Source organism: Canis lupus, chromosome 5 (genome assembly GCF_003254725.2).
Source record: "Canis lupus dingo isolate Sandy chromosome 5, ASM325472v2, whole genome shotgun sequence".
NCBI classification, from domain to species: domain Eukaryota; kingdom Metazoa; phylum Chordata; class Mammalia; order Carnivora; family Canidae; genus Canis; species Canis lupus.
This window is the reverse complement of record NC_064247.1, coordinates 10,944,237-10,967,059: the sequence shown is the minus strand read 5'-3', so window position 1 is coordinate 10,967,059 and position 22,823 is coordinate 10,944,237. Positions and strand designations below refer to the sequence as shown.

The window sequence follows — 22,823 nt, the reverse complement described above, 5'->3', positions numbered from 1 at the left end:
CCTAATGCTCCTGGCCCAGCGGAGCAACACAGAGGGTGTGGAGAAGGCACCTGGGGGGCTTCAGGCATCGTTGAGTTATAGTCACAGTGATCAGCCCTTGGAGTCAGGGCGCATTGGGGTGTTTGGTACAGAAGAGGGCACACGGCTACTCTTGATATAAAGAAATGGAGAAATAAAGAACAGAATGGAGTTGGAATAAAAAAGCATGTTACTTTCCTCGAGTACCGACTTTGAAGTGAGATGGTATGTGAAAAATGCTTATTGTAGGCATTCGGCACGTGCTAGGTTTCCCCTTCCTCTGTGATAGAGCGTTTTGGTGATTCATACTTCTCTTTATACTTTAAGCTTCATTCCTAAGCGTACTTCAAGATTCGTGAGGGTAGGGCGAGGTCCTGGGGCACTTTGCTCTCCTGCCTCCTAGCACGGCACCTGGCCCACCCAAAGTCTGCTCTCTCATCCTTTCTCTGTTGGCAGATCGCCATGCGAAGTGTTCTTTGGATGAGTCTTGAGTGAATGAATCATCTACTTTAGGGATCCTCAAAATCTCTTTTGCACCCTCCTCCGTGTGGGTGGGTCCTAGAGTTGACCTTGAAGAGGGCCAGTTGGAGAGAGGGCAGGAGTGTGATTGTGTGTGTTTCATTAACATTCTCAAAACAAAAATAAAAGACTTGTGGATGATTTAACTTGTTTTCTTTCTTTCTTTCTTTCTTTCTTTCTTTCTTTCTTTCTTTTCTTCTTTCTTTTCTTTCTTCTTCCTTCCTTCCTTCCTTCCTTCCTTCCTTCCTTCCTTCCTTCCTTCCTTCCTTCCTTCCTTCCTTCCGATTTTGTTTATTCATGAGAGACCCAGAGAGAGAGGCAGAGACACAGGCAGAGGGAGAAGCAGGCTCCATGCAGGGAGCCCGATGCAGGACTCGATCCCAGGACCCCAGGATCATGCCCTGAGCTGAAGGCACACACTCAACCACTGAGCCACCCAGGTGTCCCTCAATTTCTGTTTTCTTTTGTTCAGTGTCTTAAATTACCCAGTATTTTGCCTTCTGGCTAATAAGAAGTGGCCACGAGTGAGTACCTTATCAGAACGTTGTCAATGTGCTTGGGGTGGAAGATAAGATGACATGTCCCATGTGAGAAATGGCACCTGGGGACCCAGAGCCGGCTCTTAACTCACATGTCCCGCCTGTAGGTCCCGTCAGTGCTGTTTCTTCCCCAGGCCCCTGAGGGCTCTCTGTGAGTTGCCAAATGGCCAAAGTGCTTCATTAGGACTGTTATTTCTTCTGATTGGAAAAAACCAAGATAATGATTTCACCATAAACCAGTCCCCCCCCCCCCCGCAAGAGGGAGGGCCAGTGGAGTTGGATGGGGGATGGATGGGGCTGGGTATGAGCCCGGGAAGGGGGAGGCAGGCAAGCTGAAAGAACTCTTAAACAACATAGTCTGTGGTCTGTCCTTGAGCTTCAGGGGCCGTCCATGGAGCAGTTTGTCTGTGACAGAGTTTCTGGTTAACTATCCCCTCCTTCATGTGCTTTTTGGGACAATAAGCATTCCTGCTTTCCAGATGCATCAACCTCTCCTCTCCCCTTGGCTTTTTGGGGGCAGGACACAAGGCTTTCCTTACTTTTTTAAGAATTTTATTTGAGAGAGAGCAAGCTTCAACAGGGAGAAGGGACAGAGGGAGAAGGAGAAGCAGACTCCCCACTGAGCAGGGAGCCTGATGACACGGGACTCCATCCCAGGACCCCTGGAATCATGACCTGAGCCTTAGACAGATGCTTAACTGACTGAGCCACCCAGGTGCCCCAACACAAGGCTTTCTGTATCTTCCCTACTTCGTTACTTCCAGCACTCCTTTGATTTTTGTTAACTAGAGGGAAACAGGTGGTGACAAAATTAGCTACCAGTTGGGAAGCTGTAGTCATAAAACATCTTGAAAACATATTTATTCTTAAATGGACTTGGTCTTTAAAGAAGTAAAATAGACGCATGGCACCTTTTCTTGGGCTTCCGAAATGCTCTTGTGGGTGTTCGCTGGCGATTTCTGGGGAATCAGGTGCCCCAAGCTATTGCAGGTTGGCTCCTGAATCAGGCTACTTCTGCTGCAGCTGGCGGTAGGACCAAGTTGGCACGGCCACCAGGATGGCTTCCTAAACTTCTGTGAAGTGGCCCCCAGGGCACCAGGCCTCCTGCTCCTGCTCTGTGCTGGCCTGTCCCTCCCCTGTCCTGCCCTCATACCTGCAGGGGATGATGGCACTGGCCTCTCCTTTCCCGAGGCTCCCCCATTGGGCTTCTGGCCAGCCCTTCACAGGCCTCCTAGAAGTCTCCCCAGGCCTGGCTCTAGCTCGAGGAAGTCTTCCCCTGTCCCTACACACCTTGCTCTGTCTTGTTTGGCTTCCCTATGGCCTTTTTTCAGCAGCTGGTTGTTGAGACAGCTCTGCTCTTCTCTAGGCATACGTTGTTCAAAAACTTATTTCTGTGGTTTCACTTGTGGCCTTGTGACCTCATGGCAGGTGCCATTACCTGGCAACCCGTGCCATTTCACATCAGCACCTGTTGACTGGTCTGGGCAAATGCTTGTCACCTTTTTTTTTTTTTTTTTAATTGAAGTATAGTTGACACACAATGTTGTATTAGCTTCATGTCTATACCGTAGTGTACATAACTCTATATGTTAGACTATTCTCTTGTCGGTTCTCATCTCAGTATTTTTGTTGCCTGAAACTTCCCAGATGTTCTTGCTTTGTGGCCTGAGCGCTGCCTCCTGCAGGGCAGACTGTTGATGGTTTTATCACAAGGAACACACACTCCTCCCAGGCTCCCTACTTCGCCTGCAATTCAGATCCCCCTCACTCTCATCCCTCAGGTCGGTGGTTCCTGCTACCCACCCCTTCCCAGCTTTAAGTGAAAGCCAAGGCCAACATTGTCCTGTACTCAAGGGGATAGAAGGAAGAATTCAGGGGCAGGTCACCTGTACCGAAACCCTGTTTTCCTTAGCTTATCACTGCTTTGCTCTTTGACGGGTCAGGTCCCCCTATAAACCCTTATTTTCTTCACCTTTATTTTATTTTATTTATTTATTAGAGAAAGAGAGCACAAGCAGGGGAAGGGCAGAGGGAGAGGGAGAAGCAGACTCCCCACTGAGCAGGGATCCTGATGCAGCTCGATCCCAGGACGCTGATGGGCCTGAAGGCAGACACTTAACCCACTGAGCCACTGCTCCTTTTCTTCATCTTTAAAACAGCGATCAGAGTATTTACATTCTTACTTTATGAGGTTGGAAAGATCAGATGTAAGAATGTGCGTGGAGGCACTTTGTAGACCAGAAAGCATCGTTCCTGTGGACCTTTATTGTTAGTATTAAATACAACATATTAGAACGCAGTGTCTTGAACACACTGAAAAAAGTAGCGAGTATTTGCCCTAAAGATTTTTTTCTCAGGCAGCCAATAGGGTATCCCCAAGGTAAGGGCAGAGCTGCCGGTATCACTAGTGCTAACTTCTCAGGCTTAGATTTGTGGCTCACAGGATGGAGAGCTCTGGGTCTAGGAGGAAAAAAAAATAGTGAATTGGGCCTTGACTATGTCAGAGGGAAGAGGTCAGCCAGGCTTCTGCGTGGTATGGGACTCAGTGGCCAAGTGGAAGGTGCAGTGATTGAGGTGTGAGGTCATGCAGAAGACACATTTAATGCAGAGGGGACAATGAACACAGTTGGGAGGAGTGAGTGAGCCTGGTTTATTCGGGGAACACAAGTGATTCTATGTCAGCTGCACATTAGCGGCTTAGGTGGAGCTCTCTGTAGGGGAAGTTGAGAAGTTAGGAAGAGGAGACTGGTTTCATGTTTCAAGGCCTGTGTACGAGGCAAGCACCTTGGACTATCTTGTAGGGCGTTAGGGGGAAACTTGAAAGGGTTTTAACCTGGGAAGAGGCGCCTTTAGCCCTGATTTAGACAATAACGCAGGGTAGTCCAGGCATCTTGTACTGGGGCCATGCTAGGGCCGGCGAGCATCAGCCAGTTGTGCACGTTGCTCCCCAGCTGTGATGTTAGCTTGAAATTGGCCACGCCCAGAATCTTTGCAACACAGAAATTGGCTAATGATGCACACCTGTTTCCTCCTCCCTGGTTGTTAAACACTTATCAGCTCAGTTAAGGGGCCATTTCAAAGATTTACTTATTTTTAATTTTTAGAGAAAGAGTGTGTGATGCATGTGTACTCAAGAGAGAGTGGCAAGAGGAGTGGTTGGAGCAGAGGGAGAGGGAGAGAGAATCTTAAGCAGGCTCCACTCTCGGCACCAAACTAGATGCCAGGCTTGATTTCATGACCCTGAGATCATGACCTGAGCTGAATTCAAGAATTAGACGCTTGGGGAGCCTGGGTGGCTCCATCGGTTAAGCATTTGCCTTCAGCTGAGGTCATGATCCCGGGGTCCTGGGATTGAGCCCCATGTCCAGCTCCCCACTCAGCAGGGAGTCTGCTTTTCCCTCTGCCTCTTCCATCCACCTGCTCGTACTCTCTCTCTCTCTCAAATAAATAAATAAAATCTTAAAAAAAAAAAAAAGAGTTGGACACTTAGCCAGCTGAGCCACCCAGGCACCTCTAAGGGCCATTTCAATAAGGTAGGGACTTTGGTAGTTAGCACACCTGGGATGTGTGTTAAAAATTCTTTAGGCCCCAGCCCAGAACCTCTGCATTAGAATCCAGGGAAAGAGATGGGGTGGGAACCTATCTCTACAAAAGTGGCAGGTGATTCTTACATAGTCTGATACCCGTCGTTGGTCCAGGGGGCCAGGACAGTAGGAAAAGGAAGGAGGGATGTGTATAAAAGATACGTAGAGGTAGGAGCCGCAGAACTCTGTGGCTGATGGGAGGTAGGGAGCGGACGAGAAGGAACTGCCACAACTGCTTCTGAGTTTCCTTGTCTGGACAACTAAGTAGATGGATGGAGGTGCAGGTAGGTGAGCTAAGGAAGGCAGGTAAAGTTCCTTGGTGGGAGAAGTGGGGGGGGGGGGTTATATGCTGAGAGGGCTCTTGGGAGGCAGGGTTTGGTGATGCCTTCCATGCATTTGGATTCAGGGAACCTGGTGCTTGGTAGAACAGGTGGGCTTGGGACAATATGTGGGTTGTTGAAGGCATGGATTTGGATGAGATGGTGGGGGGAGAACGTGTAGAGAAGAGAAGGGACTGCTGGGCAGAACTCTAGCGACAACTTTTCAGAGGTTAGTAGAAGGGAAACCAAGAAGAGGTCAAGCAAACAGCAGTTTGGGTATTGATGACTAAAGTTAGTGGTTTCTTGGAGGGAGGGGTTCCTTTAGGTGTTTCCAGCATTTCCAGAAGTCTGATAAAAGCCACATAGCATTTTTTGGTAATAAGATAACCTAAAACATTGTTTAGAGTGTTTTAGGTGAAGAGTGACTGTAGAGAGTTTGAGGCATGTCATTAGATGTGGACCTGAAGTTCTGAATGATAGTTATGTGCCTTTTTAAAAAAAAATATTTAAAAAAAGATTTTATTTATTTATTCATGAGAAACAGAGAGAGGCAGAGACAGAGGCAGAGGGAGAAGCAGGCTCCATGCAGGGAGCCCCATGCGGGACTCGATCCCAGGACTCCAGGATCATGCCCTGGGCCGAAGGCAGGCGCCAAACCGCTGAGCCACCCAGGGATCCCCGTAGTTATGTACCTTTGATTAAAATACACGCACACACACACACACACACAGGGAGCATGGATGGCTCAGTTGGTTAGGCGCCCTACTCTTGATTTCGACTCAGGTCATGATCTCAGGGTCGTGAGATAGAGCCCCACAATGGGCTCTGCACTCAGCATGGAGCCTACTTGGGATTCTCTCTCTCTCTCCCCCCCTTCTACCCTTCCCCCTTCTTTTTTTTTTTTTTTTTTTTTTTTTTTTCCCTTCCCCCTTCTTTTCACATGTGTACTCTCTCATGCATGCACACGTCCTCTCTCTCAAAAAAAAAAAACCCACAAATTAACTAGGAGATAGTGTTTAGTCAGATATCAGAAAGATATCTTTCCAAATCATGATAGTTGGGGATTTGGTTTAAAGGTTCTCGGTGTGGGGCTCTCTGCCTGTCCTGGGAATGTCTCTGGACTTGCCCCTGTGAGGGGAAGTCCATGGAGAAGGGATTTAACTCCTCATTTTGAAGTTTAGATGAAGGAACCAGGATCAAGGTGGTTGTCAAAATAAGGTTTTGGGGGATTGCCTGGCTGGCTCAGTTGGTAGAGCACATGACTGTTGATCTCAGGGTTGTGTGAGTTTGAGCTTCACGTTGGGTGTAGAGACTACCAAAAAAATTCTAAGTAAGGTTTTGGGGTTATCTGTGGACGGAATGCCATCTGGTTTGCGTTGGGTTGAGAAATCTATGCATCTTCCTACTTTGTTCTCCAGTATCAAGGCTCTGGATTAGGAAGCAAAAGATGTCCTAAAGGCAGGGAGGTGGCACAGGAGCCTGAAGGGTGGGGGATGCTGGCCTGTGAGACTCCCCTACCTAGGGCCTTGACAAGTCATCAGAGACTACAAGTTCTGGGAAGCATCTTAGTTGGTCACAGTTAACACTGATTAAAGGTTTACCACTAAATGACCTGGTTAATTTGTTTGTTTCTCTTAAGAGGGCCTAAGATTTTGCTGTGAAGCAAAGTAATGCTTGAGGCCAAGGAAGCTACAAGGGTGTGGGAGCTAGAGAAAAGTGGTGTGTTCCTTAAGAGTGACCAAGAACATTTGAGCTGACACAAGCTCACAAGCTCTCTTGCCCTCTTTCTGCAGAAGCCATTTGAAGAATATAATGGGGTGAGTATAATTATTTTAATTGTGTGTAGTGAAAGGCCTGGAATTTTATGGTGGGTCAGGGAACCTTTACACTTTGTGAAAAATACCTCAGAACAGAGCATTAGAGAAAAGAATTAGTGTTTTTCTCTGCCCCTCCCCCCCAGTAACGCTTGATTATCTGTATTCACAAGAGCCAAGGATGGGCATGTACATTGATTGAAACTCAGGCAATTCAGAAAGAAAGAAACAAAAAAGTTGTAGCCTTGGACCTCAAAATCTTTTGTTCTTTAAGATTTTATTTATTTATTCATGAGAGACACAGAGAGAGGCAGAGACACAGGCAGAGGGAGAAGCAGGTTCCCTGTGAGGAGCCTGATGCAGTACTTGATCCCAGGACTCTGGGATCACGACCTAAGCCTAAGGCAGACACTCAACCACTGAGCCACCCAGGCCCCCCTCAAAATCCTTTTCTATTGATTTTTTGCTCCTAGCATCTAGTTGGAGAACTACATTCTTTCCTGCCCACCCTCCGATGGAGGCCCTGTGAGGCAGGAAGTATGTCTTCATCGTCATCATCATGTTGGATAACTGCGAGTTGGAGCATAACATTGGCAAGGGGTTGGGCAGAGGAGGGTTGGCATTAGAAAGGTTTTCTTAACAGTTGCTACTTTCTTTGGAAATGAATGTCTAGTTCAAGTTGGTATCTCTAGAGCACCAGCGCCTAACACAATCTGTTAGAAGCTCCTTGAGGTCACAGACCATGCTTTTCACCCTGAATAGGGCCCAGGGTACTCAACACCGGCGTTCAGAACATGTTGATGAACATTTGGAGGTGGGTGGTAATCTGGGGAGAGGGTGTCATCTGTATGGACTTAAGAGAACTTGCCAGCAGAGGATCTTTCTGGAGTGGCAGGAGTGTTGAGTGGAAATGAAACATAAAATAGGATCTTTGGTTTTGAGTAAGTGACAGTGTGGTTGAAAGCATAGGGAGTTGAGTCCTTAATTATTGTATCCCAAGGAGTGTGCTAATTTTGGGGGTAAAAGGTAGGGCAGGGTGATGTAGGACCACAGTGTGGGCCGTGGTCATCGAGGAAGATGTCCCTTAGAAGGTGCTGCTTTTGAAAGATCATGACAGCTATGAGATTGAGTAGCCCGATTCCAGATCCCTTCCTAAGCATTTATGGCTATTAATTTTTATAACACTTCAATGAAGAAGACACTTGTCATCCCCATTTTATTTATTTATGTATGTATGTATGAATGTATGTATGTTTTGTCATTCCCATTTTAAAGAGGTCGAAATGGAGTAGTTAGAAGATCGGTCAAGATTGGAATGCTGGCAATCTAAAAAACTCAAGAGCCCTCAGGCTTAATCGAGATGGGATGAATGAAGCAAATCAGAGAGTGCAGAGAAGTATATACCAGGCCCCGGGAGGCCCTGTCCAGACCTGGGATCCTGGGAGTGGGCATGGGCAGACAGCAGGCAGCTTATTAGGGCTTTTCTCGCTAAACTAAGGGGTTTGAACTTGGTTCTGAAATTATGGGAAGTCTGTGGGACATTTAAGCCTAAAGAAGAGATGCAATCAAGTCTGCATTTCAGGAGGACCATCAGTGTCCAGGATAGACTGGAGGGGGGCCAGATTGGCAAGAGGAAAACCATTAGGAGCCTGTTAAAGTAATCCCTGGGAGGAGTGATGAGAGCTTGAGCAAGACAGTGGCCGAGGAGTGATGAATGGGGAACAGGTCGGACCTGCGGGGTGTCAGGAGATGAAATCTGCAGAATCTGCAGCACTTGCAGTGAAATTGAGGTGGAGGTGCCTCTCGAGTTTAAAAAAAAACCAAAACATCAACCAAGTGCTCACTTCGGCAGCATGTATACTGAAAATCATTCAGCCGAGACCTGAACATCTAATTGGCTTTATTACTTTGGTCCTGAAGCACGCAGCATTCTATCTAGCAAGTGGAGCAGCTCTGAGAAGTTGCACAAAATGAAAGGTGTCTCTAGGAAGGCGGGCGGAGTGAGCAGTCCTTAGCGAAAGAAAATATTAATTGAGGCCAGGCCGCCTCGTCCAAGGGGAAAGGGAGGGGATCTCATGCAGATTTGGGGGATGAAGAGGCCCATGCGACTTGACCTCATGGGTGCCGCTCAGCGGAATTTCTGACTGAGCAAGTAAGGCTCCCCATTCCTGGGGGAGCTTGGAACTTGGTTTCAGTGGTTGCCATTGTGGACATGTGGCTTTACTTTTTAACACTAAGTTGGAATGAATCCTTACTTGTCCGGTCCCAGGAGGGGAGAAAAAAGAAAAAAAGATGGTGAATTCAGGATTGGCTGTGTTCAGCTTGGGATTCATGTTGGACTCCAGAGAGTTCAGTGCTGATGCAAATATATGATAGTAACATTGCATTAAAACAACATTAAATGGGGGGATGGTAACCCCCATTTCTTGGGGCCTTATTATTTGCCCAGCCTCTTGTTATGTGCCTTATAGTAGTTAACCTGTTCCATCCTCAAGACGGTTGTCCGGAGTTATTTACAACCTAACAGTTGAGGTGACAGGAATGTAGAGAGAAGTAAATAGGCTGCTCTGAGTTACTCAGGTGAGCAGTGGCAAAGCTGGAACTCAAATCCTAGGTCTGATCTGGAAACCTCTGTGCTGTCTGATTAAACTTTACATGTTCTCTATCTGCACTAATATGGAAGCAAATGGCCACATGTAGTTATTGAGTACTTGAAATATGACTGGTATGACTAAGGAACTGAAATTTTAATTAATTTAAATTTAAATAGCCGCATGTGACTAGCGGCAGCTCAGTTCTCTGCCCTGCTATCTTTGGGAGTCACCAGTATATCCATCATAGCTGAAGGCTTAGGTGTGGATGAGATTCCCCAGAGACGTTATTACTGTGGATTTTTCTGTGGGTCACAGGCCTATCTGAGAATCTGGTGAGAGTTATAAATCATCTCCTATGAATATATAATATTGCACAGTATTTTGATAAGTAGAGGTTCACAAACTCAGGTTCTCCTGGCATAAAGCTGGAAGAGGTAGGAACCCAACAAAATGTAAACTCCTTGAGAATGGAGATCTCTGTTTTGTTTACTACTCTATACTCCGTGTCGATTTTCCCAAAAATGCCTGGTACGTAGTCAGTATTTGGTAATTTATTAAACGAGTGGCTGACACAGAAGAGTACATGAAGTCCCCCCCCCCCCACAAAAAAAGAGAGAAACAAAAGTAGGACAAAACCCAAGAACCAGGAGAGGGTGGTGCCGCAGAAGGCAGGAAGGGTGAAGTTTGGAGAGTGAGAATAATCATTGACGTCAGACCTGCCTGGGTGGTCAAATAAGATTAGGACAGGCCACAGCTATCCTTGGCCTGACGGTAACTGAGGTCCTGGTGGATGAAAGAAAAGAGGGGTGAGGGTGCTGTTCGGATTGCAGGGAACTTATTCACGGGTCAGTGGTGAGGAAGTGGAGGCAGTGAGTGTGGAGTCCAGTGGGTCTCAATCCTAGTTGCCCACCAGCATCACTGGGAAGCTTTTAAAAAAATACACATTTCTGGGGTGGGCGCCTGGCTGGCTTAGTCGGAAGAGCATGCAACTCTTGATCTCGGGGTCGTGAGCTCCAGCCTCACATTGGGTATAGAGAGTACTTAGATAAACAAATAAAAATAAACTTAAAAAAAATACACATTCCTGGATATGTTCAGACTCTGACACGGCAAGTTTTGGGGAAGGGCCAAAGAGTCTGCATAACGAAGCTCCCAGTTTAGTCTGATGTGGCGTTGACGAGAAAGTTTGGCGCTCACCAAACGTGTGTTCTTTCAATAAAATATGGTCCTGGAGGAAAGGAAGGGAAAATAAAGGAGTTGAGGGAGAGCTTTCTTCTTTTTTCTTCCTTAAATTTAAAGACAACCAGGAGCATATTTAGAAGCAAAAGAACTCTTAAGCAGAGAAGGATTAGTGTGTTGTAATGAGTTAAAGGATATTTGGCTGAATTCTGAATCCCTGAGTCTGCTGGTCTACCCACCCTGCTGTGCGTTTCCATGGGACCCATGACACAGATGCCGCCCCGGTAACTTTGTAGACAAATGATCAGTCTTCACCCAGAGAGCTATTTTCCAAGTAGTTTTGAGACTGTTCAGGTATGTTGTATAAGAAACTGGCGATCATTGGCAGTGCCCCAAATCACATCTGTTTACTTATTTTCTATTATTAGACTTTCCCATACTCATTTGCCAGATGACAAATAAACTATTCTGCGGCGTTCTCACCTGCTTTGCCACCTGCCCTCCTTCCCCGGGTACACCTTTCCTCCTTACACGGAAATAGAGAATGCCAGAGCCATTTCACAGGTGGCTGTAATTCAGCATGAGTACTCAGCCTTCTCTTTTGTCAGTGACCCTACTTTTCATTCAGGTCACTGGCTCTCAAAACTACCCTAAGCGTCTCTTTTCTTCCTCCTGTGCATGGGATGTTTCGAAATATTTATCTGCCAATCTCACTGAGCGTTGAACACAATTGACCTCCGCCATTGATGGTACGCCCACCAAAGCTCAGATATTGCCCAAGACACTTTCTGTAGATGACTTTTACCATTTCTAATCCTCACTGTCATCATTTAAGGTTTGTGGTATATACCCATGCCTGACACTTAGAAAAGTTAATTTATCCAGGATCATCCCGCTAAGTAGCAGAGTCAGGACTAGAACTTGTGTTGTCCTGACTCGAAATCCTGAACTCAGATACTGTGATCGGTTGACTCACAACTTAATCCTCAGCACTGTTCTGTAATTTTGGGCAGTGGGGTAGGGGGCGGGGGGCAGGGGAATAGTCTAAAAGAAGATAAGGGACTTGACCAAAGTAGAGGGCCAATGAGAAGAAACAAGGCTAGGGCAAACCTAGGTTGGTCTGTGTCTCTGCCCTATTTCTACTATATCCACTGCCTAAAAGAGTTTCTTTTTCCTATTTTTGTTAATCAAAGACGTGTATCAATCAAAGCCACCCTGAGTCTTTTGAAGCTTCTAGTAAGCATCAGGTAACATTCTAGATTGCTCTGGTTACAACTAAAAGCAAAGAAATTCGATAGTCTGCACAGCTGTAGTGTAGGTACATGGACGGTTTCCATTAAGCTCTAGAAATAACAGCTTGCCCATCCCTGTACCTGTGAATCCTTTGAATCTCTTGACACTCTCCCCTACTCCCCCCACCCCCATCCCCACCCAGGCTTTAGGAGGAGTCCATGACCTCTTTAGTGTTGTCTGCAAGAGAAAGAGCTGTTTGTACATATGAAGCACCCACTCAGGGAAAGAACCAAACACAGTCTCCCTAGCAGGGAGGCTGTACTTTCCAGAGGACAAAAGGACACCTTCCTGGTGGCTTGTGGGTTCAGCCGGTACTTTTATGCAAGTGTCCTGGGTTGGGGGAGGGAGAAAAGGAGACCAGGGGAATCGTGGGAATTTACTAGCCTTCCCTGCAGAGCTTCTTGGTCATAGTCTATGGTTTTCTATCTTCCGGGGTGCGCTTTGGCCTCAAATTACGTGTTTTTCCCAGTTTGTGCCCGTGTTACTGGTTTAATATGACCTTTGAGGATAAGCTCCAAACACTAACTTGCTGGTGGAGAATAAAACCAGGATTACAGATCATCTGATTTGCTTCAGCTGGTTTCCCTCAGGAATATTCTGGAATTTAAAGAAGCCGCTTCCCCACTTAGCAACACGCTCTTTCGAAATTTAATTTCAACCGTGATTTTTATCTGAAGCTTGCATTTACAGGAGGAGGGATTTACTTCGTTAGCCGTGCGAGGGGAACAGCAAACAGTTTGCCTGTACAAATTCCCTTCCTTGAGATGTTAAGCGGACTTTGAGTCATCTAGTGCCCAGATCCAAATCCTTGCTCAGAGATGTTGGTTTTTTTTAAGGTTAGCTCACTGACATTTTTATCTGTTAGTGCCCTCTGCTGGACTTCCTCACAAGTTCTTCTGGACTTGGAGCTTGGAGCCCAGATTGGGCACCGAAGGGCCACTGGGGTCTTCTCTAAAAACAGAGATTTGGGGATGTGGCCTTTGACCTTCTGGCTTTCTGTATCCCTGAACACCCTGCTCTGGTGGTTGTCTTTTGTTCGTGACATCAGAAGACTGTGGATTCCTTTAGGGAATAGGACGAGCTGTCCGGGTTCCAGGTGGCCTGCATCCTTTGCAAAGGCTCATTTAAGAGAAGAATGGAACGAGTTGATGTGAGAGGGTGAGCCAGCATCTGAATCTCGGGAAGTTCTGCTCCACAACATTATTCCCTGGGGATTGAGTGGAGGAGGGATTTGGTGTCCATCTCACTTCTTTAAGACTGTTAGAAAACCAGTTGCAAACATGGGAGGAGAGAGGGTCAGGCCCCTCCTCGGATCTGTAAGGGAGGAGGGATCCTGTGTACCCTAGGGATCCTGGGCCACATGGATTTATGTGCAGTCTCTCTTGTTCAGCATTCACCTTTTCTGACACGTTCCCCCCAGGCCCGCAACAGAAGTGTCGGCCACCCGCACCTCATCCATCCTTCTAGGGTTGCCGCACCACAGCGCACAGTGAATACTTGTGCATCCTTTATGTCCTGGTCTCCTAGCACAGTGCCTGGTATATGCAAAGTGTTTGGTAAATGGAGCTAAACTAGAATGTCTTTTCCTCCAGTTCTGTTGGTCCTGAGTCTATCTGAATTTCAGGTGTCAGCGCTAAAACCCTTATTTATTCACGAGAGACACACAGAGAGAGAGGCAGAGACATAGGCAGAGGACTCCATCCCAGGACCCTGGGATCATGCCCTGAGCCAAAGGCAGACACTCAACCACTGAGCCACCCAGGCACCACTGATAAAACCCTTGCTGTGGAAATAATTCCTTCTCGTTCCTTTTTTTTTTTTTTTTTTTTTTTTTTTTTACCAGCCCAGGTGCATGTTATGTCCCGGGAGCATTTAGTATTTATTTCTCAAAGTTATGTTTCACTACTTTTCAATGTATTTATATTGACTCTTACTTTCCAGATCATAAACACGTTGAGAGCAGGATTCTAACACCTGATTCTCAGCTTTATGGTCCATGAGCCCCAGAACGATGCCTTACACATAATAACCACAGCAGTTATATATAGCAGCTCACATATACCAGGCCCTGCTCTCCGTACTTCACATGTGTTCTTTATTTAACATCCTCTAATCTTTGCAACAGTTTTATAAGGTAAGAACTGTCACTGACATGTATCTCCCCCATTTTTGTAGGTAAGGAAAATGACGATCAATCATTTGCTCAGGGTCATGTAACTAGGAAGTGGAGGAGCTTGGATTTAACCCCAGGCAGCATGTTCGAGAGTCTAGACTTCATCGTTGCTTCAATGCTGCCTCTTGTTGGCATGCGTACACATGGAAGGCATCATATAAATATCTGTTCAGTGCATGCAGGTTGATGTTTTTTGGTTATTTAGAGCCAATAAACAGTTTGAAGGTGATCCACTGTCGCTTTCATCTCCACCATCTGCACTGCTTCCTGAGCAATGGGAAGGCCAAAAGGGGGCACCAGAGGTTGGTTCTATTTTGGTTTCAGACCTGCTGAATGGCTTAGGTTCTGGTTTGGAAGTCAGCATTGCCATCTAGTGGGACAGCCTGCTAATAGCAGCTCAGGATTATTTTTCTGAAACCCTGGTATGTTGTCCTTTAATTCTGGGAATCCCTTTATTAGCTTAACTTTAAGTTTTGACTGCCAGAGAGAGGGTAGGGTGAAAAGGAAGAACCAGATTCAGTGCGGTCAGGCCTGGTCTCTTCTTGGAAGAGACTGTGATGCTGATCATAGTCATTTGGGTTGGTTGAGTCTCATTGGCTGTTAGTGTGAAACACTAGGCTGCAGGCTCCTTCCCTTCTACTTCGGCTCACATGTGCTGCCCATGGTATAGACCAGTGTTCCAGTCTTTTTTTTTTAAGTTTTTATTTATTTATTCATGAGAGACATACACAGAGAGAGAGGCAGAGATACAGGCAGAGGGAGAAGCAGGCTCCATGCAAGGAGCCCGATGTGGGACTTGATCTCAGGTCTCCAGGATCACACCCTGAGCCGAAGACAGATGCTCAACCGCTGAGCCACCCAGGCATCCCTAGTGTTCTTCTCTTAATGCTCGCCCTGTCTGCTCTGGAATTTGAGCTCCAATCAATCCAAACAGTACTCCAGTTGCCTACTATAGTACAACATGTGTCCCAGGTCATAAAGTAGACAGTGTCTGATGCATTGTAACAAGTTAGTCCCAGGGTAAGAAATCCCACAGGTCAACAACATGATAGCACAGTTTTGTGATATGGAGTTTTTTTTAATTTAATTTAATTTATTTTATTTTATTTTATTTTATTTATTTGAGAGAGAGAGAGAGAATGAGGGAGAGTGTGTGAGAAAGAGGGCACGTGTGTGCATGAGCAGGGGGAGGGGCAGAGGGAGAGGGAGAAGCAGACTCTCTGTTGAGCAGGGAGTCTGATTTGGGGCTCGACAGGGACTCTAGGATCATGACCTGAGCCAGAGGGAGGTGCTTCATCAACTGAGCCACCCAGAATCCCCTGATAAGGAGTTTTTAATAGACAAGTCTCTGAGACCTTGCAAAGGGTATGATATGATGAGTAGCCCCTCCACAGTGAACAAGTAGCAAAAGTGCTATGATTAGAGTAAATGAAGGAGATAGGCCTGTGTACACACTTTAGTTCTGACAGGCGATTGGAGGCTCTTCTGATTTCTTGTGTATATATGCGTTTGAAAACTTGATACACATTGCTTCTAAGTTTGATAACTTCTTGCTGAAAGAACAGAACGCAAGAGCATGGTTATACCTGTGACCACAGCAAATCAGGTACTGCTTTGATTGAGAGTGTAGAGGCACCAGAGCAAGTTTTGTTCAGAGTTTCAGTCTACGAGGGATCTGGTCTAAGGAATATACTCTGTGGCGAAATTTGAATTTTTTTATATTGAACAATCCCTCAGGACAAGGAAACAATTGAGTTATCCTGGAGCCTCAGTTATGGTGACATTTATGGAAATAGGAATTTGCTATTAATGGGATCTGTGCAAAGCTGGGATAAGGGGTGAGATAAATATTTTTAGGCTTTGTGGGTCTAATGATCTCATTACTGGCTTATTCAGCTCTGCCTTAACTATTCAGTCTGCCATTGTAGCGAAACAGCAGCCAGAGCTAATACGTAAATGAGTAGTTGTGGCCACATTCCAATAAAACTTAATTCATGACTCTGAAGTGTGAATTTCATTTAATTCTTCTATGTCATGAGATGTTATTCTTTTTAAATATATATTTTATTTATTTATTTATTCAGAGAGAGAGAGAGGCAGGGACACAGGCAGAGGGAGAAGCAGGCTCCATGCAGGGAGCCCGATGTGGGACTCGATCCTGGACTCAGGATCACGCCCTGAGCTGAAGGCAGATGCTCAACCGCTGAGCCACCCAGGCATCCAGAGGTGTTAATCTTGTTTTGACTTTTCCCTCAACCATTTAAAAAAAAAAAGCAACCACCACTCTCAAAGAGTTGTAAGAGAGAAAACCCACAGGGAGCTTCAGATTTGGCCTGGGGGTCTATGGTTGGTTGACTTACAGATCCAATGCTTGGATTCCTTAATAACAATAAGAATTATATGTTCATATGTTTAGTTAGTGCCATTAAGATGTTTGAACAGCTTCTCTGAAGTAAGATGAAAGATGGGTGGATTCCACATAACTTCAGTGTAAGCATTTTAAAGAGCTCTCAGCTAAAGCCCTAGAATCATCTTGCCTACAGGGCATCGCGGGGAGGGACTCTTCCCCTGTTCCCAGGAAGCAGAGAGGCAGGCCTGGTGACCCCGGCCCCCATGGAGTCTTTCTCCCTACTAGAAATCTCCCCTCACTCCCGGTAGTGGAAGGAGGGGGGGTGGGCGGGGGCATGGGGTGACTGAGTACCTGCATCTTGAGAGTCTCCAATGAGGTTGAAGAAGAATGGCATTGTTACCCTGCCATGCCGATTAAGAGGCCCAAGTCTAGAAAGTGCTGGAAGCATTTGCTCTCTGAGACTACATAGCCAAGGAAGAGTAAGGTAACAAGTCAGGATCTGCCCCAGATGTGGTGGGCGGGGATTGCACCAAATTTGTGTCCTTTCTCATCCCAGTTGCCTGCCTGTACACTCTGTAGCAGCTTACATGGGGGAACTTGTGTCTCTTAGATTTTGTAAGCCCCGTTTCTTTGTCAAGCTGTGGAGTCTAGACGGCCTCCCCCAGGGTTGAGAAAGAAATTAACGGTTCATATCCTGTGTCTTTCTTCAGCAGCCAACAGAGTAGCCAGCAGAGCAGCCATGACGATGATTCAAGCAGGTTCCTGAGTCCTCGAGCCCGGGAAGAAAGGTAAGACCCTCCCCAAGGAGGGAGGGGATGGGGTGAAGTGTTTGAGTACGATCGCCCCACTAGCGCCGTGGAGAACTGTGGCCGGGGGGTGGGGAGGGGGGCACACAGGAGGCTGCTGGACCTCTCTGCTCAGACCCACCAGGAAGATAGGATGTTCACCCAGGTTGTGAGCAGGTGCAGCGCCAAGGGGCTGCTTCCCAAGGCTGTTGGTGATCAGCAAGGAGCAAAGGCGGCCGGTGGCAAATCAGAGATGCTGGGGAGACCTCAGGGTGGACTCGGATCGAGGCCCTCTTTAGCGGCTGGGTGCGCTGTGGCTGGGGTCTGAGGACAGCTGCAGGGCCTGGCACCGCATGTGTGGCATCGGATGCCAAGAGAGCACCGAGATTGGAGTGGACCGTGCTATCAGAGGTCAACGAGTGTGGGTAGGCAGGGGGCAGTGAGCGTGGAGAAGCCTCTGCGTGCTCCCCAGAGGACTTAAGGGCCGACTAGCTAAATGCTCAGGGTGTGAGGACCACAGGCCTCTGCTGCACAGAGCGCCCTGCATGGCAGGCACAGGGGTCTGCTGTCTCAAGCGAAGCTCGGGTGCCCGAGGAAGTTGACTGATGTGAACTAAAAAGAGGTCTGGGTTGGCATGCCACGGGGCTCTGCTTTTGGTCTAGTTCTGTTTACCAGTTTTCATCAACAAACCGGTTGAGAAAGGAGAAGGTACTTTTACATCATTTATCAAACTGACGGCAGACACTCAGCTGAGAAGGAATAGACAAGATCGAGGATGATACGCTCAAGGTTTGGTATTTCAGATGGAACAGTGGGCACAGATACAGTATTTCTTTTTAACGTGCTATTATATTTATGTTCTGTATATTAGAAGAGTTTCTCAAATGTAGGATTACTGCAGGGAGCCTCCCTTGGCAGGACTTCATGTGAAAAAGAACTTCGGTTCATTTACCAGCAAAATACGAGTCAATGATACGACAAAGGGACCAAATGATCTCTGAAAGTCTGAGTTCGTTCATTAAACAGAAAAAGATCTCACTGGTTGGTACTACTTCAACCCTATCTGGTGTATCCTGTCCAGTTCTTTGGAAAGAGGTATCGATAAATGAAGAGTCCAGAAAGAATGGTCGAGATGATAATGTATTATTATAAGGATGGTTGAAGGAAAAGTGGCTTAGCCTGGGAAAGAGAAGGTTTTTGGTGACTATAACGCGACTCGTGAAATATCTTATCTGAAAGCCTAAGAAACAGCCAGAGGCAGAGAGGTCATAGCGAGAAGGATTTCAGCTCAGGATAAGGAAGAAAGTCTGTGATTACAGCGGGACTTCAGTGGAATAGGCCTTGCAAAGTACTGAACCGTCTCCTCCACGGAAACCTTCCAGCAAAAGCTAGGTGGTGTGTCACGAGTGGATTCCCTCCTGGGCAAGGGGGGGGGGCGGCTCGGGAATCCTTGTACATAATCTCTTCACATTATGAAGTTGTGTAGTAATGCCCTGGTTCTCCAGTATCAGTTCAGCTCATCAATTCCAACAGAGCAGATAGGAGGCAAGGGGCCCCCAGGGGACGAAGACTAATCATTCTTGTCAAGATGCTTAATCAGTTATGATCTGATGGCAGTTCCCTTTGTCTCTAGTGGCCTACACTCTCTTTTCAGTGCTTTCTGGAATTCATTAACCCTATTCTCGAAATTAGAAGGGGCCATGGAGTTCCCTTGGCACAATTCCCTTCCCTGTGCTTGGGCGTCAGACCTCTCCTGGAGTGTCCTGTCCGTTTCTGGTCATGATGTCTGTAGTTGGTCTTCATCTATCAGCTCTCTGACTAGCAGCTCCTCAACTCCCTTTTTTAAAAAAAAAAAAAAAAAAAAGATTTTATTTTATTTGACAGAGCAAGTGAGCACAAGCAGGGGGAGTAGCAGGGGGAGAGGGAGAAGCAGGTTCCCTACTGAGCAGGGAGCTGCAATCTGGGGCTGGATCCCAGGATCCCAGGATTGTGACCTGAGCTGAAGGCAGACACTTAAACCAACTGAGCCACCCAGGTGCCCCTCCTCAACTCCGATTATGTCAGCTGCTCGGGGTGTTCCTAGGAGGGAAGAATAGGTGATGAGCTGCAGACTCTTTTTCCCAAGGCAGCTCCATCTCTTACTCTAGGACGTGACTGCTTGTAAACTAGAGGAAGCCCTGCCTCCTGTCCGCTCTTTGGGATTGTATACGGACATACATTCTATTCTAGCTCCTTCTCTGCCCACTTCCTCAACCAAATGAAATGTTACAAAGGGTTTCCAGTCCAAACTTCTGCAGAAAAGTCCTCTAGATGCCTTCCCTTGTCCTTCCCATCCCTGACCCCCTGACAACCCCCTGATAAACTCTTCAGGGTGGACAGCGGATATAATTTTGCATCAGCTCACCCTGGGCAGTATGGGAAACACAGCTCTGATCAGAAGTACGCTTCCCATGGTGGTCCCTATGGACCCCTCGCCTCAGAAACTCAGGTCAGATATGTGTTCACCATGGCCATTCGGAATGAAGTCTTGTTTCTCTTCTCATCCAGTTGGTTGTCCTAGAGAGAACAAGTCCCCAGAGTGCTAATTAATCACCAGCCTTGGTTCAGAACAAACCCTAACACTCTGCCCCTAATCCTTCCTCTAATATGTTTTTACCCAATTAAGAGACTCTCTGGGGTGTTTTGGATATTGGTCTGTGTTATCCTGGCCTGGGGCAAGCGTGAATCCAGACCCTGGGGAGATTGTCAGCAGTGGTGGGGGGCCGGCTCCTGCTTCTTGCTCTGGGGCCCCCATTTAATGGACAACGCACCCTGCTGGTTATGGCGGCATTTCCTACCCAGGGGAGGCTTTTGTGTGATCTCATTTAGTCTACTCCCCTGGGAGGCCACAGAGCAGGTATTATGGATTGACAGTGGTCAAGGAGGAGGTGGGTAATATGGACCCTCCTCTTGGCTGCTCCTAATCCTCCAAACCACGTGGTCAATTATAGGATGAAGGCTAGTTTCATAGAGCAGGTAAAAAGGAAAAAAAACAAAACAAAACATCGATTTCTTCTGGTTTAAAGATAAAAATTCTAATCCTTAAGTATGATGTACACTTTCAACTGGTTATAACAACACTGGTTTTTCTTTTCTTTTTTCTCTTTCTTTCTTTCTTTCTTTCTTTTCTTTTTTTCTTTCTCTTCTTTTCACAAGGTTCAGAATTTAGAGACAGACTAGGGCCCAGTTGTAGTTTAACCAATGTCCATGTGATAGCAAAGGGGGAGGTGCCTCCAAAAGGCATCCAAACCTAGGTGCTTCTGAGAGTTTTCCTCCTCATTCACATCAGTGTTGATTCCTGAAGGAGAAAGCCTTTGGAACCATAACAGGGGCAGCAGTGGGTGGGTGGGTGCAGGGAGGCAATTATTTCCTGGGCAGGCGTGCATCAAGAAGAGTTGATTTCAGGAAGAGAAGCAGCTTTCTGGGAAATGAGGATCATCTCAGAGATAGTAATAATCCCCTTAGGTTTCCAGTAGAAAGAGGAATAGACCCAACTTCTCCAAAAGTCTGTATGTGTGTACACGTAACATGAATATGGGACATAAATCCATTTCCATGCGTCCAGGAAAAGCTAGGGAGACACTTAGAAAACACTGGCTCCCAGGGTCAGCCCAAACTGGACCAATGGTTAGGGTTTCTCATGTTGCCAGATCTTTATTTAGTACATTCGGGTGATGGTAGCAGCTGTCAGACGAAGCCAGAGCTATAGAAAAAGGAGCTGTTTCACTACAGGCATTTAATATACAGTATTTATATACAGTTTCAACAGAACCTGGTGCTCAGTTGACCAGGAAGCCTTTCAGTGGCAGGAGGATAGAGACCGGGACAGAGCTGGGGTATAACCAAGCGCCAGGTGTAACCAGGCTGTGTGCGTTAACGTATCCATTCCTGTGTGCGGCTGTGTGTGCCCCAAACCTTTGTTAGGTGTCTGCAAGATACTGGGGAGGCTGCTGGAGTCCAGGCTGCAAGATGTATAGAGGCTCAGGGCACCCAGTGGCTCAGTCTATTGAGTGTCCGACTCTTGGTTTCAGCTCAGGTCGTGATCGCAGGGTATTGAGATTGAGCCCCGTGTTGGGCTCCAAGCTCAGCACAGAGTCTGCTTCTCTCCCTTGCGCTCTGCCCCTCCCCCTGCTCTTGTGCACACTTGCCCTCCCCCCAAATAATAATCTTTAAACAAAACAAAATAAAAAGATGTCTAGAGGTTCACTGCTGGTGGGCACCGTGATGTACTAGAAAGAGTGAAAGTCTTGAAGTCCAAACAGTCTTTGGATTAACTACCTTCTTCCTTATTAAGTGCATCTTTAAAAGCAATTTACTTACCTGTACTCATTTATAAAAGTCTTTCCTTGAAAGGAATAAATGAGATAATATGTGTGAAGTGCTCTGTACTTAGTAGGTGTTTAGTAAATGGCAGCTGCTAGTCGTCTGATGAAGTCGTGAGATTTCCCTGTTTTTCTTAACGGATCTAGAGTCTGCTGTGTTTGAAGAAGCAGAGACAGAATGTGTTGAGTACTGATTGCCTGTAAAACATCAAATGTGGACACTAAGGATAAAGAGATGAAGGCATGGGGCTTCCCCTTGAGCATCTTAGTGTCTCGTAGTGAGACAGACATCCCTAAAAGTAAGCAAGTATAATATAATGTGATAATGGACATGGAATTTCGTATAAAGTAATGAAACTCAAGAATTTGGTAACCAGTGTGCCTAACTTCGTGCCATGAGTCTTGCATATGCTTTGAAATGTCATCCTCTCAACAACCCTGGCAAATAGGTGCTATTATTATCTTTATGTTAGAGTGTAGGAGACGGAGGCGCAGTGGAGCTACCATATTGGCCCAGAAGTAGCACAGCTACTGTGCTTGGGGCGAGGGCAGGGGAGAAGAAAGGGGGGCCGAGGTATCCAGAACGAATCCATGCAAGGAGCTGTGCTTCGCCGAGAGCTGCACTATGAGTAGGAGTCTGTCACATGGGCAGCATTCCCAGGCGAGGGAACAAGCTGTACAGGAGCATGGAGGTGTGGGAGAAAGCCGGGCATATTCAGAGACTTCAAATATTTCAGCATCGCTGCCGATCATGTCCAGTGTGGGGAAGCTAGTGAATGGCTAGCGGGCATCTTTGTGCAGTTGGGCAGGTGACTGGTCATGCCACAGCCTCCCATGACAGAGTAGGCTTCTTTATAGAGGAGGAGAAACGGAGAGATTTGGGGCAGGGGGCGGGGAGCTCCTGAGTCACGGACAGATATTCTTGAGAGAAAAGTCATTTTGGTCCTGGTGTGAGAGATGAATTTAAGGAGGTGACGTTGAAAGCAGATGGACAGGGAAGGAACTGACAATTATTTGCCCCTCCATTCCCTATTTAACAAGGATTTATTGAGCACGTACTATATGTTAGCTGCTCCTGCAGGTGTCGGAGGCTGCAGCCCTGAACAAGGTATGACCATTGTCTCCCCTCTCGTGGTGCTTGCGTTATAGTGGGTGGAAGTAGATATCAACAAACAAGTGAATAAGAAAGTATCGAATAGTCGTAAGGGCTAGAAAGGAAATGGGTAAGGGTAGTACAGTGGACCAGGGCTTGCTGGGTTAACTAAGTTGGGTGGGAAGGGACCACTTACTAACC

General features: G+C 46.7%; 1 protein-coding gene across 5 annotated transcripts in view; it reads left to right on the top strand.

The window, feature by feature from the left end:
- GRAMD1B (GRAM domain containing 1B) overlaps positions 1 to 22,823 on the top strand; it is a 236,148-nt gene that overhangs the window by 89,467 nt on the left and 123,858 nt on the right. For all 5 annotated transcript variants that reach the window (XM_049109832.1, XM_049109837.1, XM_025465167.3 and 2 more), the window contains exon 2: positions 17,094 to 17,171. In XM_049109832.1, the coding sequence (XP_048965789.1) occupies positions 17,094 to 17,171 (78 nt within the window). The remainder of the gene's footprint in view (positions 1 to 17,093; positions 17,172 to 22,823) is intronic.